The sequence below is a fragment of the Hemicordylus capensis genome, chromosome 1 (assembly GCF_027244095.1).
Source record: "Hemicordylus capensis ecotype Gifberg chromosome 1, rHemCap1.1.pri, whole genome shotgun sequence".
Classification (NCBI taxonomy): domain Eukaryota; kingdom Metazoa; phylum Chordata; class Lepidosauria; order Squamata; family Cordylidae; genus Hemicordylus; species Hemicordylus capensis.
Genome location: NC_069657.1, coordinates 77,840,867 through 77,854,072, shown reverse-complemented (window position 1 = coordinate 77,854,072; position 13,206 = coordinate 77,840,867). Strand labels below are relative to the sequence as shown.

The 13,206-nt window shown below is 41.6% G+C and overlaps 1 protein-coding gene across 3 annotated transcripts in view; it reads right to left on the bottom strand.

Moving 5' to 3' along the window:
* The window catches only part of LOC128340022 (uncharacterized), a 100,228-nt gene that overhangs the window by 79,712 nt on the left and 7,310 nt on the right, over positions 1 to 13,206 (bottom strand). For all 3 annotated transcript variants that reach the window (XM_053284629.1, XM_053284626.1, XM_053284627.1), the window contains exon 2: positions 3,847 to 3,923. In XM_053284629.1, the coding sequence (XP_053140604.1) occupies positions 3,847 to 3,923 (77 nt within the window). The remainder of the gene's footprint in view (positions 1 to 3,846; positions 3,924 to 13,206) is intronic.

The following is a 13,206-nucleotide window of genomic DNA, read 5'->3' as shown; positions in this document are numbered from 1 at the left end:
CTCTCCTCCATTAATTAATCTAAGCCCTCTTTAAAGCCATCCAAGTGGGTGGCCAGCACCACATCACATGGCAAATAATTCCATGGATTAATTATGCACTGTGTGAAAAAGTACTTCCTCTTGTCGGTCCTAAATTTCCCAAACTTCAGTTTCATAGATTCCTGGTTCTAGTGTTGTGTGCGTGAGAGAGAAATTTCTCTCTGCCCACCCTCTCCACTCCATGCATAATTTTATACACCTTCATAATGTCTCCCCTTAGTCGCCTCATTTTCAACTAAGACGCCCAGATGCTGAAGCCTTGCCTCATAAGGAAGGCGCTCCAGGCCCCTGATAATCTTTAACATAGGAAACTGCCATCTACTGAGTCAGACCATTAGTGTATCTAGCTCTGTATTGTCTTCACAGACTGGCAGCAGCTTCTCCAAGGTTGCAGGCACGAATATCTCTCAGCCTATCTTGGTGAAGCCAAGGAGGGAACTTGAAACCTTTTGCTCCTCCCAGAGCAGCTCCATCCCCTGAGGGGAATATCTTACAGTGCTCACACTTCATATTCAACCAGGGCAGACCCTGCTTAGCTAAGGGGACAAGTCATGCTTGCTACCACAAGACCAGCTCTTCTCTCCACCCAGCTCTCCTCTCCTCTTGGTTGCCTTCTTAAAAACATAAGAACAGTCCTGCTGGATCAGGCCCAAGGCCCATCTAGTCCAGCATACTGTTTCACACAGTGGCCCACCAGATGCAGCTAGAAGCCTATAGGCAGAAATTGAGGGCATGCCCTCTCTCCTGCTGTTACTCCCCTGCAACTGGTACTCAGAGACATCCTGCCTTTGAGGCTGGAGGTGGACTATAGCCCTCCAACTAGTAGCCGTTGATAGACCTCCAACTAGTAGCCATTGATAGAGCCGTTGATGAAGTTATCCAAGCCCCTCTTAAAGCCATCCAGGTTGTTGTCTGTCACCACATCTTGTGGCAGAATTCCACAAGTTGATTATGTGTTGTGTGAAAAAGTACTTCCGTTTGCTGGACCTAAATTTCCTGGCAATGAATTTCATGGGATGACCCCTGGTTCTAGTGTTTTGTGACAGAGGGAAGAATTTCTCTCTATCCACTTTCTCCACACCATGCATGGTTTTATAGACCTCTATCATGTCTCTCCACAGTCGCCTTTTTTCTAAACTAAAAAGCCCCAGGTGTTGTAGCTTTGCTTCATAAGAAAGGTACTCTAGAATTGTATGCAGTACTCCAGGTGTGGCCGCACCATCATTTTGTATAAGGGCATTATAATATTAGCCATTTTATTTTCAATCCCTTTCTTAATGATCCCTAGCATGGAATTGGCTTTTTTCACAGCTGCCACACATTGAGTTGACACTTTCAACGAGCTGTCCTCCACGTACCCAAGATCCCTCTCCTGGTCAGTCACCGACAGCTCAGATCCCATCAACGTATACTTAAAGTTGGGGTTTTGTGTCCCAGTGTGCATCACTTTGCACATGCATACATTGAACCACATTTGCCATTTTGTTGCCCACTCACCCAGTCTGGAGAGATCCTTTTGGAACTCCTCACAATGCGTTTTGGATTTCACTACCCAAAAGAGTTTGGTAACATCTGCACATTTGGATACTTCTAGATCATTTATGAATAAACGGGGAACCCCACATCTTACTTCCCTCCATTGTGAAAACTCTCCATTTATACCTACCCTCTGTTCCCTATCTTTCAAACAGTTAGCAATCCACACATGTACTTGTCCCCTTATCCCATGACTGCTAGGTTTTCTCAAGAGTATTTGATGAGGAACTTTGTCAAAAGCTTTTTGGAAGTCCAGGTATACTGTGTCAACTGGATCACCTTGATCCACACACTTGCCTCCCTGGCAAGTTAAATACATCCTGCACCTGATGTATTTAAAGAAATGTTTGTTATCCCCCTTGATGCTTTTGGCTAAATGTTCCTCAATTTCTCTTTTCATCTCCCTTACTGTCACCTTGCAGTCTTTTAGTTTAGTGTCATCTGCAAATCTGGCCACTTCACTGCATAACTAGATCATTTATGAACAAGTTAAAGAGCACTGGTCCCAGTCCCGATCCTTGGGGTACCCCACTTCCTACTTCCCTCCATTGTGAAAACTGTCCATTTATTCCTACCCTCTGTTTACTGTCCTTCAACTAGTTACTGATCCACACATGAACCTGTCCCCTTATCCCATGACTGCTAAGTTTACTCAAGAGCCTTTGCTGGTGAACTTTGTCAAAAGCTTTTTGGAAGTCCAAGTAGACTATGAAGTAGGTCTCACGATCAATGAGACCTGCTTTGTCCAGGTTAGCGGGGAGAACGGGCTAAGCCCGCTCTCCCCACAGATGATCGGGAAGCCCTGCCGGGGCAGGTGGATCAGCTGCCCACACGACTGCCGGCTCTGTGACGGAGCCGGCGGGGGCTGGGGAGTTCGGGGACCATACGGCTCCCAGAAGCTCCAGCATACCCTGCGAGAGTGCACAGGGCATGCTGGAGAGACCCCCGAGCTGGGAGGCGGCTTTTGAGCCTCCTGGACGGGGGTCTACTCATGAGTCGCCGCAGCACGGAGCCACAGTGCGGCAACTCACGAGCAGACTATACTTTCAGGAATCAATTCAATGTGCGGCAGCTGTGAAAAAGCCAGTTTCATGCTAGGGATCCTTAGGAAAGGGATTGGGGAAAAAAGGCTAATATTATAATGCCCTTATACAAAACTATGGTGCGGCCACACTTGGAGTACTGCATACAATTCTGGTCACCACATCTAAAAAAAGACATTGTAGAACTGGAAAAGGTGCAGAAGAGGGCAACCAAGATGATCAGGGGCCTAGAGCACCTTCCTTATGAGGCAAGGCTACAACACCTGGGACTTTTTAGTTTAGAAAAAAGACGACTGCGGGGAGACATGATAGAGGTCTATAAAATCATGCATGGTGTGGAGAAAGTGGATAGAGAGAAATTCTTCTCCCTCTCACATAACACTAGAACCAGGGGTCATCCCATGATATCGATTGCCAGGAAGTCTAGGAAGTACTTTTTCACACAAAGCATAATCAACTTGTGGAATTCTCTGCCAGGAGAGTTGGAGGGCTAAATGCCACCTCAAAGGCAGGATGCCTCTGAGTACTAGTTGCAGGGGAGTAACAGCAGGAGAGAAGGCATGCCTTAACTCCTGCCTGTGGCTTCCAGTGGCATCTGGTGAGCCACTGTGCAAAACAGGATGCTGGACTGGATGAGTCTTGGGCCTGATCCAGCAGGGCTGTTCTTATGTAGATCTTTCTTAGATTAAAATTTACTAAGATTCAAATTTACCATATATGATTATTCAGTAAAATAAATGTTTTAATTTGAAAACCTACAAATTTCAAACTGTTTTTTTAGCTTCCTTTTGCGAGCACTTTAATTAAAAAAATCTATTACATTTACAAAAAATTGTATCAATTATTTTGAAGAGTTTGTGGATTTCTTTGTGCAAAATAAAGTCACACTGCCCAATTACCTATATATACCAAGTTTTGCATAAACAATCCTGCCACTTACAGTAGCTGAATACACTACCTTTTACACTGGAATACGATGGGAGAAGTAAATAACTTTTTATTTTTATTTTTGGGAAGAAATTCTGAATATAATAATCATATTTTAACTGTTATTGTTCTTCTCAGATTTTTAACACTCAATAATCAGATCAATAATTCAAATAAACTGGTCAATAATACCCAAGAGACGCAGAAGATCTTTGTCGGATTCAAATTTACTATAATTCAAGTTTACCATATATGGTAATTATTCAATTATTCAATAAAATTATTCAATAAGCTGACTTACTCTCTCATGCATTGGGAGGGACATGTCCTCTGGTGCATTATTGGACAAACCAGCTTCAGGAGGGACATGAGGGATGGCTACGAATAAAAATAAAGAGGAGGAAGGAAGCAAAAATAAATAATAATTGTATGGTGGTATCTGATGGGGGACCAGTATGACCCCCTTTTTAATGTGTGTGCCTCAAGATTAAAATGGTTGGGAAACACCTGTGTACAGCTTTGTCAACATCACTGCCTTCCTTGCCTCACAGCATAGCTCTGTATTACCCTCTCACCTTCCATCTTGAGCCACAGGGACCCCAGAAAGCTCCCCTGCAGTCTGCGGCTAGCACAATTCAATTTGAACACTACTGCTTGCTTGCCACCTCATTTTCAAAAGGGTGTCTATGGGCAGGCAACCCTCTCAGGAGCCACACCAAATATCCTGCCTGCCTCTGTGAAATATGGAAACACTCCCACATACAAATAGTCCTGTGAGTGGGCAGACACTCAGAACAACTCCCAGACAAGCAAGTGTCAATGGCCCGTCTTCATCTGTCCCACTCTTCAGGATTTAAAAATGCATACATTTTAAACACACAGGGTTTAAAAATGCCTCCCTCGAAGAGTGATGGGGTATGCAGATACAGCATACTCAGGTGCCTGAATCCAAGTAGAAACTGTGAAGGGGAAATCAGTCTGTGGTTGTGATAAGAATCCAAGACAACTAAGAGCAAAGAGCAGGTAACTCCCTGGAAGACCCAACACACGTACCCTGGTTTAGTAAAGAAATGAACAGCACTTCTTCCTTGCTATAGCCTTCTACTTATATCTAGTGTTTTCTCCTAAATCAGAATTTCAAATCTTGAAGAAGAAATCAGCTCTAGTATTCAGAAGATATAGTACAGTTTTAAAAGATTGTTTGGGTAGAAAACCTCAAAAATACAAAAATTGTTGGGGCCCTTGAGCCACAAATTCATAACACAAATTACTGAGACAAGAAACAGAGAAAATACAGAGTATTATGGGGTCCATGGTTAGGGCCCACAAATTTCATTGCACTTGGTAGTCCGTCAAAATCTGTGCCCATCTGAACCTTGCCTTACCCTTCGAGCTGGAAAGGAAAGGATATGAAAGGAAGGGAAGAGAGCTGGTCTTGTGGTAGCAAGCATGACTTGTCCCCTTAGCTAAGCAGGGTCCACCCTGGTTGCATATGAAAGGAAGACTAAACATGTGAGCACTATAATATATTCCCCTTAAGGGATGGAGATGCTCTGGGAAGAGCATCCATGTTCCTTCTCTGGCATCTCCAAGATAGGGCTGAGAGAGATTCCTGCCTGCAACCTTGGAGAAGCTGCTGCTAGTTTGTGTAGACAATACTGAGCAAGATGGACCTACCATTTGACTCAGTATATGGCAGCTTCCTATGTTCCTAATGTCAAACTGAACTCTGGAGGAGCACTAAGTCAGGGACAATCCTGGATGGTAGGGGTTCATCATGCTTACCAGAGTAGAGAACATGTTCACCATGTTGAAAAAATTTGTGGAGCTCTGGACAAGATAACCTTTAGTTTTTCTACACTGTCCTTAGGTTTTATCCTTCGAGAATATGAAGGGTGGGTTGAAGAACAGGTCTGGAGAAATCCTGTCAACATTACTCTTGCTTGGACAAAATCTTGCAAAGTTATTTGAGAGACTACTGGGCAATCCAGGTGCTGGTCATGGTAGACTTTGTGGGGGTTTAAGTTTGCTAATCTCTACCATGCTTCAGGTTAAAATTTTACGCTTGTATTATCTAGAGTGATATGCAATGGCAGCCCTACTTAATTTTAATAATGTTTTCCTGTGTATATATTTCTCTATTGTGTATAAGATCTCAGATTTAAAATGTCTGAATTAAGATAGAAACCTATATAAGTGATCTTCAGAATTTGTATCCTTATGCCTATGTAACAGTGGCTGGAGGTTTTAATACAAGACTAGGTACCAATGATATGTTGTTCACAAAATTCCTCCATGACCTGGAAGTTGTTTTTTCTCTTTCTTTGTCTAAAGACACAGTAGGAGATTTTTGCGGATTGTGTTTAGTGCAAATCCTTGCTAAATTAGATTTGTTGTTTTTGAATGGAACTACAAGTGATGATTACCCAGCTGAATATTACCATTGGGTTGGTGCCAAGCCTTCATTGATTACACCACAGTACCACAGAGTTTAATACCCTTTCTGCAGATGTTTTCTATTGTCAGTTGCCCTGACAGTGACCATTTTCTTTTTATAAATTGTTTTTAGCTCCTAGTCCTATTTCTACTTTGAAAGATGAGTTACATCCAGCCTGCATAAAGTGGCCATCCCAACAGAAGGATTTAGTTGCGAAAACATTATCATCAGAGCCTGTCAGCCTGATTCAGTCTGCAATTTCTGGTGTGGGTTAGATAATTCTATTTTGGAAAATTACACTACACTCATTCAGTTGCTCCAGCCAGTGTTATCTACTTCAGAAACTTATAATTCTAGAAGTAAGACTACTACTTCTTGCCCTTGGTTTGATTCTGACTACCGAGAGGCAAAGCAAGAGTTGGTAGGGTATTTCAAATTGTACAAAGAAAATTCATTTTTGTATCCTATCAAGAACTGTTAGTGCTGAAAATGCAATATAAGCAATTGGTGCAATTTTTTAAAAGGAAGGCCGTTAGAGCTGCTTGGCATCGACTGATATCAGTGTCCCAGTTAAAGAACTCTGTCATGTTCTGGCGACTTATTGCTCCGCTCTTGCCCAATAGTACTACCAATTTATCACCCCTTATCTCTGGGGGAGTATGAGAAGATCATTTTCATTCATTATACGCACAGGAAAGGTTGCCCAATATAGATTTGGAGTTTGATGCTGGTCTGCTCCCCCAGTGGACACCAGAATCATGTTCAGAAATTGAGGTCCTGGTTAAACAACTTAAACCCGGTAAAGCCCCAGGAAATTATTTTATTACAGCTGAAGTCATAAGTAGTAATTTGGAATAATGGACTCCAGTTTTTGCCTCTCTTTTTACCTTTATAGACTGCACTGAATTGGTCCCAAGGGATTGGGGCATAGGCATAATAATCCCTATTTACAAACAAGGCAAAAGGGATATTCCTGCCCATTATTGTCCCATCAGCCTTTTGAGTATAAACAGTAAGTTGTAGGCCAACTTTTAAATTGAAAATTCTTGGATCAGGTTGAGTCTGAACACATCTTGGTGAAGGAACAGGCCAGCTTTAGAGCAGGCCACTCTCCATTAGACCCAGTTCTTATCCTGCAGCATCTGGTTCAAAAGTATATGGATAAATCTGGTACTGCACTGTATGCCGAGTTTATTGATTATAAATTTGCATTTGATCTGATCTCTAGAGTCAAGTTGTGGTGCAAACTAAAGAATTCTATCACAGAGAGACACCTGTTGCTCTGTTTAAACGCCATGAAAATTCTTGATTGAAAGTCCATTGCAGTGTGCAAGGTCATCTTACCAAACAAATTCCAACATGGAGGTGTTATGCAAGGTTGTATATTGGCATCACCATTATTTAATTTCTATATCAATCCCCTGGTAGTCACCCGAATAATCTTGCTCATCATCCTCCGAAGCCGGCAAACAAACATATTGCAGTTTTACTTTATGCAAATGATGCAGTTGTGCTAGACCTCGGTTGGCCCAAAATGAACATCACGCTTTCCTGCTTCATTTTGCAATGAGGAAGTTTTAGAAAGCAATTACACAAAGACCCTTACCTTTGCAGAGCATCCTAAAGTTCGTAACTGGCTGTTGAACAGCCATGAAATTGAACAAGTTAAAATCTTTAAATGTTTGGACAAAGTTTTTCAAGCCTCTGGTGGGCAGAGTGCCCATCTGGATTATGTTTTGCAAAATGCCCACAAATCGACATGAGTCATACAGTCTTTTTACTACACCAGAGGTGCATTATTTATTCCAGCAGTAATAAAGATATTTTTAGTCTGAGCACAGCTCTTCTATGGTGCACAGCTTGGTACTTTTGACAATTTTACTTCATTGGAATCTGTGCAATCAACATTTTTAAGAAACATCTTCCAAGTAACATGCTGTGTACCAAATGAAGTTCTCTGTCCGGAAGCTGGTGTGACAAAGGTGGAGACAGGGTTATGGTTAAATAACCTTGACTGATAAGCAAAGATATGTTTTTAGCATGTTGGGTTAGTCCCATTGCTGTTTGTCAATAATTTTAACCGAAGCAGAAAATTTCTCCTACAGAAATTGTATTATTATGGCTTCTCTCAGGATGCTTTGAGCAGACTAAGTTAGCATTTAAACAATGGACGATGGATACACAAGGACAATTAGAGTAATCTTGCCTTCCAAGTTGAGTAACCAACTTTTTATTTCAAGGCTAGCAAAATATCTAAATCAAATAACGGACTCAAAATTTAGAAGAGCTTTTAACTGTTGCAAGTTTTAATGTGATTCCTACAGCCATATTAGAAGGGAAATGTTTTTTAAATCCCATATGCAGCCCAGCTCTACCCTTGTGGTGTAGGTGCCATTAAATCTATGGCTCATGTCCTTCTTTACTGTCATTTTTACAAAGATATTCATTCTCGTTTTATTTTTCCCCTTTTGAGATAATTTTCCAGGTCATTCATATTTATTTTATCTTCAATATTTAATGTCCGACCAGAATGATTTAATTTCTTTAAATGTTGTTATATAGTCTGTAGTCAAGCATTGGTCAATTCATCTTAGTTGTATTGTTGTAGTTATTGTTGATGTCCTACTGCTTATTGTTAATATAATTGTTTAATGTTGTTGAGTTTGCTGGTCGCTGACCATAATAAAGACTGACTGATTGGGGGAAATGGGGAAATTAAGGGGAAAGCATGGAACGGATGAAAAAAATATTTTGTCAAGGAAGAACTATCCAGAGAAGAAAGCAGATGGCATTGTATCCACAGCTAGAGTGGAGATCTTTCTTTATCACAAGAAGTTAAGTAGAAAAGCAGGTCCAGCAGTGATGGAAAACAGATTTCTTAGGTAACACTGCAGCCTGCTATTCTCTGACCTCCACATCTTTCCCTGTTGCTGCCAGCTGTGTTCTAATCAAAAGCAGATAACAAAAGAGGGGGGAAATGGGTGTGTGCATAACTAGTTTCATCACATAAGGACAACCACAGCTACAATGAGGTTATCCTGATCACTTTGAGCTATGAGAGATTTAAACAGGGGACAATCTGCTTCTCTGGAAGAGGAGGAAACAAACATGAAGAGTGTGCATTTTGTGCTTCCAACAGCCTGAGGCAGCCCTGCCTTAGCACCTTACTCCAGTTTCTATGAGAAAGGAACTGAAGTAACAAGACCTTCCCCACTCTAGACTTAGTACAGGTGTGTAACACCAGCAACCGCCCCCACCCCACCCAGAGTCCAGCTGTATCCTTTGTGCTGGTATCAGATGCATGCTGATGCAGCGGATGTGGCCAGCACCAGGGCATAGAATGTGCAGCCCCTTTAATCCTTCCCATTTGGCTGGTAAACAAAACACTGGTGGGTCATGTCCACTCTCCCAAGCATGAGTACTTTGTTCACCAGCTGGGTGCTTTCTTTCTCTCCCTCATTCGTGCAAGAGAAAGAACAGCCAGCCAGCAAACAAACTGCTTGGTGGCTGGGAGTAGGAGAGAAGCCGTATGTTGTGCTCCCAACGAGCACTTTGTTCACTGGCTGGGTCTGGAAGAAAGCACCTTGGTGGTCCCCAGGCCCCAGGGACATTTGTCCCCACTAATCCAACGGTGATTAACCTAACCACTGACTTAGTAGGTGTTCCAAGAGTAGAACAGAAAATAAAAACATGGCTATAGTGCCCAGGGGTTGTGGCTACCAGTCAGTTAAGAGAAGCGTCTTTTACCTCATATGTTAATTTTGTAGCTATTTTAATTGAAAAACCTACCTAAGATTCAGCATCCCACACCCTCTTGAATTTTGCCCCTGCAAGATACACTAAAACATTTCTCGCCTACCTTATTTTTTGAAAATAAATAAGATCAGACATGTCTTTCCGATCAGACATTAGATGTTACCTGATTCTCAGTTAGCTACAGAAGTTCTTCTTTTCATGCATTTACATGTTTCTTCTGTCACCATTTGTCTGAACATCAGAAGTTACTAAGTCAGTATCTGTGCCAGCATTGACCATTTATGTTAATTTGATCCTAATCCGGTCACATCTCTTTTTGGATCCTCTTATTGTTCAAGCCTGCAATCCAATAGACACTTACTAGGGAATAAAACACATTTGACTCAATGAAACTTACTTCTGAGTAAATCTTCTGAGTAAGCATGCTTAGGACTGCACTGCAAGTTGCACATGAATTAGTTAATTGACTAAACTTCAAACAGATGCTGGAGACAACCTCTTACCCAAGTTGGTTCATTACATCAATGTGCTTGAGAATTCTTTTGTTCTTCCTTATAAGCAGATTTTTCTAAAGGGATCATCAGGAATGTTGTCCTTGCTTTGACTTACCACCTTCATGTATATAGTATCATGTCTCTGCCCCCGTAATGCACAGAGAATGAATGCGTATTGCTTTCTAAAGTGATTTAAGGAAGATTTATGTAAATCTACTCACTCTGTGTTACTATTGCATTTTTGCAATGTTCTTATCTCTAACCTATATTAAATACACAATAGTGGTTACACTGCTGTTTTTATTTTGATGTGCCTGGAGAAAAATCCTGAATAAATCCTTCATTATTTTTTTTAAAAAATGATCTGACCTTGGGTTATCTGAAATTCCGAGCTACATCACAAAAGCTTTGCTGAACATTTTCCTCCTGATTCAATGCAAGGGTTAGCAGAGGTTTAGACAGTAATCAAAGCTAAATAAGAATGAGCTAGATAGACCTGTCATCCTTGACTGTTCATTCCCCAGGAATTTCTGTTCACATTATAATGTCAAACAAGTTGTTGGCCTAGTCTTTTTATGAGGGTTACAAGCAATTCAAGCAACAAGCATGTCGGATTACCCAGGAAATTTTCTGGAGCTGTAACTCCCTCTCAACTGGAACCAAAGTTTGTTATGACCTTGATTTCAAGGGAGGACCACTCTGGTCCAAAGTAGCCAGAAGCTATCAATCCTAAAGCAACCGTGTTGTTTTTTTGTAAGGAAGGAGAATGTAATTATACTCCCATCCATCTTGAATGGAGAAGTGCAGACTGCATATTGTTGCACAAAGAACTCAAAACATTGGAAACTCCATATTTTATTTATTGATTTATCATATTTATATACCACCTGACATATGCATCCCTAGGTGGTGTTAAAATACAAGTTTTAAAACAGGATAAAACAAAATTTTATTATATAAGACAGACCATTTAAAATTAATTAATTAAAAGCCTGAGAAAACAGGTGTCTCTTAAGGGTCTTTTTAGAAACAGCAAGAGATGGAGAAGCTCTGATTTTGACAGGGAGTGCATTCCAGAGCCCCTGGGCAGCCACAGAGAAGGCCTGGTTCTGAGTAGCCACCAAACGAGCTTTTGGCAGCCGTAATTGGAGCTAGCTATATTATTATTATTATTATATTTATATCCCGCTCTTCCTCCAAGGAGCCCAGAGCGGTGTACTACATACTTGAGTTTCTCTTTCACAACAACCCTGTGAAGTAGGTTAGGCTGAGAGAGAAGTGACTGGCCCAGAGTCACCCAGCTAGTATCATGGCTGAATGGGGATTTGAACTCAGGTCTCCCCGGTCCTAGTCCAGCACTCTAACCACTAAACCATGCTGGCTCTTAATATGATCTTAATAGGTAGGAATGTTCATGAGAAAGGGGGCACTCTCTTAAATACCCTGGACGCAAGCCATTAAAGGCATCATAGGTAATAATCAGCACTTTGTATTTTGCTCAAAAACATAGCAGCAGCCAGTCCAATTCTTTTAAGATTGGTGTTATATGGTCTTTTTGGATTATCCCATAGACCAGTCTGGATTCTGTGTTCTGTACCAATTGTAGTTTCTGGACTACATACAAAGGCAGTCCCACGTAGAGTGCATTACTGTAGTTGAGCCTGGAGGTTACTAGCATATACATCACTGTTTTAAGGTCATTTACCTCCAGAAATGGGCATAGCCAGTATATTAGTTGAAGCTGATAAAATGTGCTCCTGGTCATTGTCTCAACCTGAGAAACCAGAAAGTTTTGGATCTAGGAGTACTCCCAAGCTACATACTTGTTCTGTCTGGGGGAGTGTAAACCCGATCTAGAATGGGCAGATCTAAACCATGTCTTGAGTTCTGACACACACATACCCACAGTCAGTAAAGGTAAGGTAAAGTGTGCCATCGTGCTGATTTTGACTTCTGGCGCCCACAGAGCCATGTGGTTTTCTTTGGTAGAATACGGGAGGGGTTTACCATTGCCTCCTCCCGTGCAGTATGAGTTTATGCCTTTCAGCATCTTCCTATATCGCTTCTGGGAAACATACCAGCTTCTGGTACTTCTGGGAAACATACCAGTATGTTTCTGGGAAACATACCAGGAAACATACTAGTCTGGGAAACATACCAGCGGGGATTCGAACCAGCAACCTTCTGCTTGTTAGTCAAGCATTTCCCTGCTGTGCCACTTAAGGTGGCCCCACAGTCAGTACCTCCATCTTATTTGGATTCAATTTCAGTTGAATCCAAACCCATTAACTCATCCAGCCCATTACTGCCTCAAGGCAGGCATTTAGGGAAGTAATGCCAGTACTTGATTAAGTTGATATGGTGAAATAGATTTGGGTGTCATTGGCATATTGATTACACCCTGCATCAAATCTCTGGATGATCTCTCCCAACAGTTTAATGTAGATGTTAAAGTACACTGGAGACAGCATGGAGCCTTGTGGAAATCCATACATTAACTCTTGCTAAGCAGGGCAACAATCTCGAAGCAACACCATCTGGACAGCTCATTGGCGGCCAGCTCATTGAAAGTGTCAACAAAGTGTGTGGCAGCTGTGAAAAAGGCTAATTCCATGCTAGGAATCATTAGGAAGGGGTTTGAAAATAAAAATGCTAATATTATAATGCCCTTATACAAATCTATGGTGCAGCCACATCTGGAGTACTGTGTACAGCTTTGGTCACCATATCTTAAGAAGGATACTGTAGAACTGGAAAAGGTGCAGAAGAGGGCAACCAAGATGACCAGGGGCCTGGAGGCAAGCAGGGGCCTGGAGGTAAAGCATCTGGGGTGCTTTACCTTGGAAAAGAGGTGACTAAGGGGAAACATTATCAAAGTGTATACAATTATGCATAGAGTGGAGAGGGTAGACAGAGATAAATGTTTCTCCCTTTCTCACAACACTAAAACCAGGGGTCATCCCATCAAACTGAA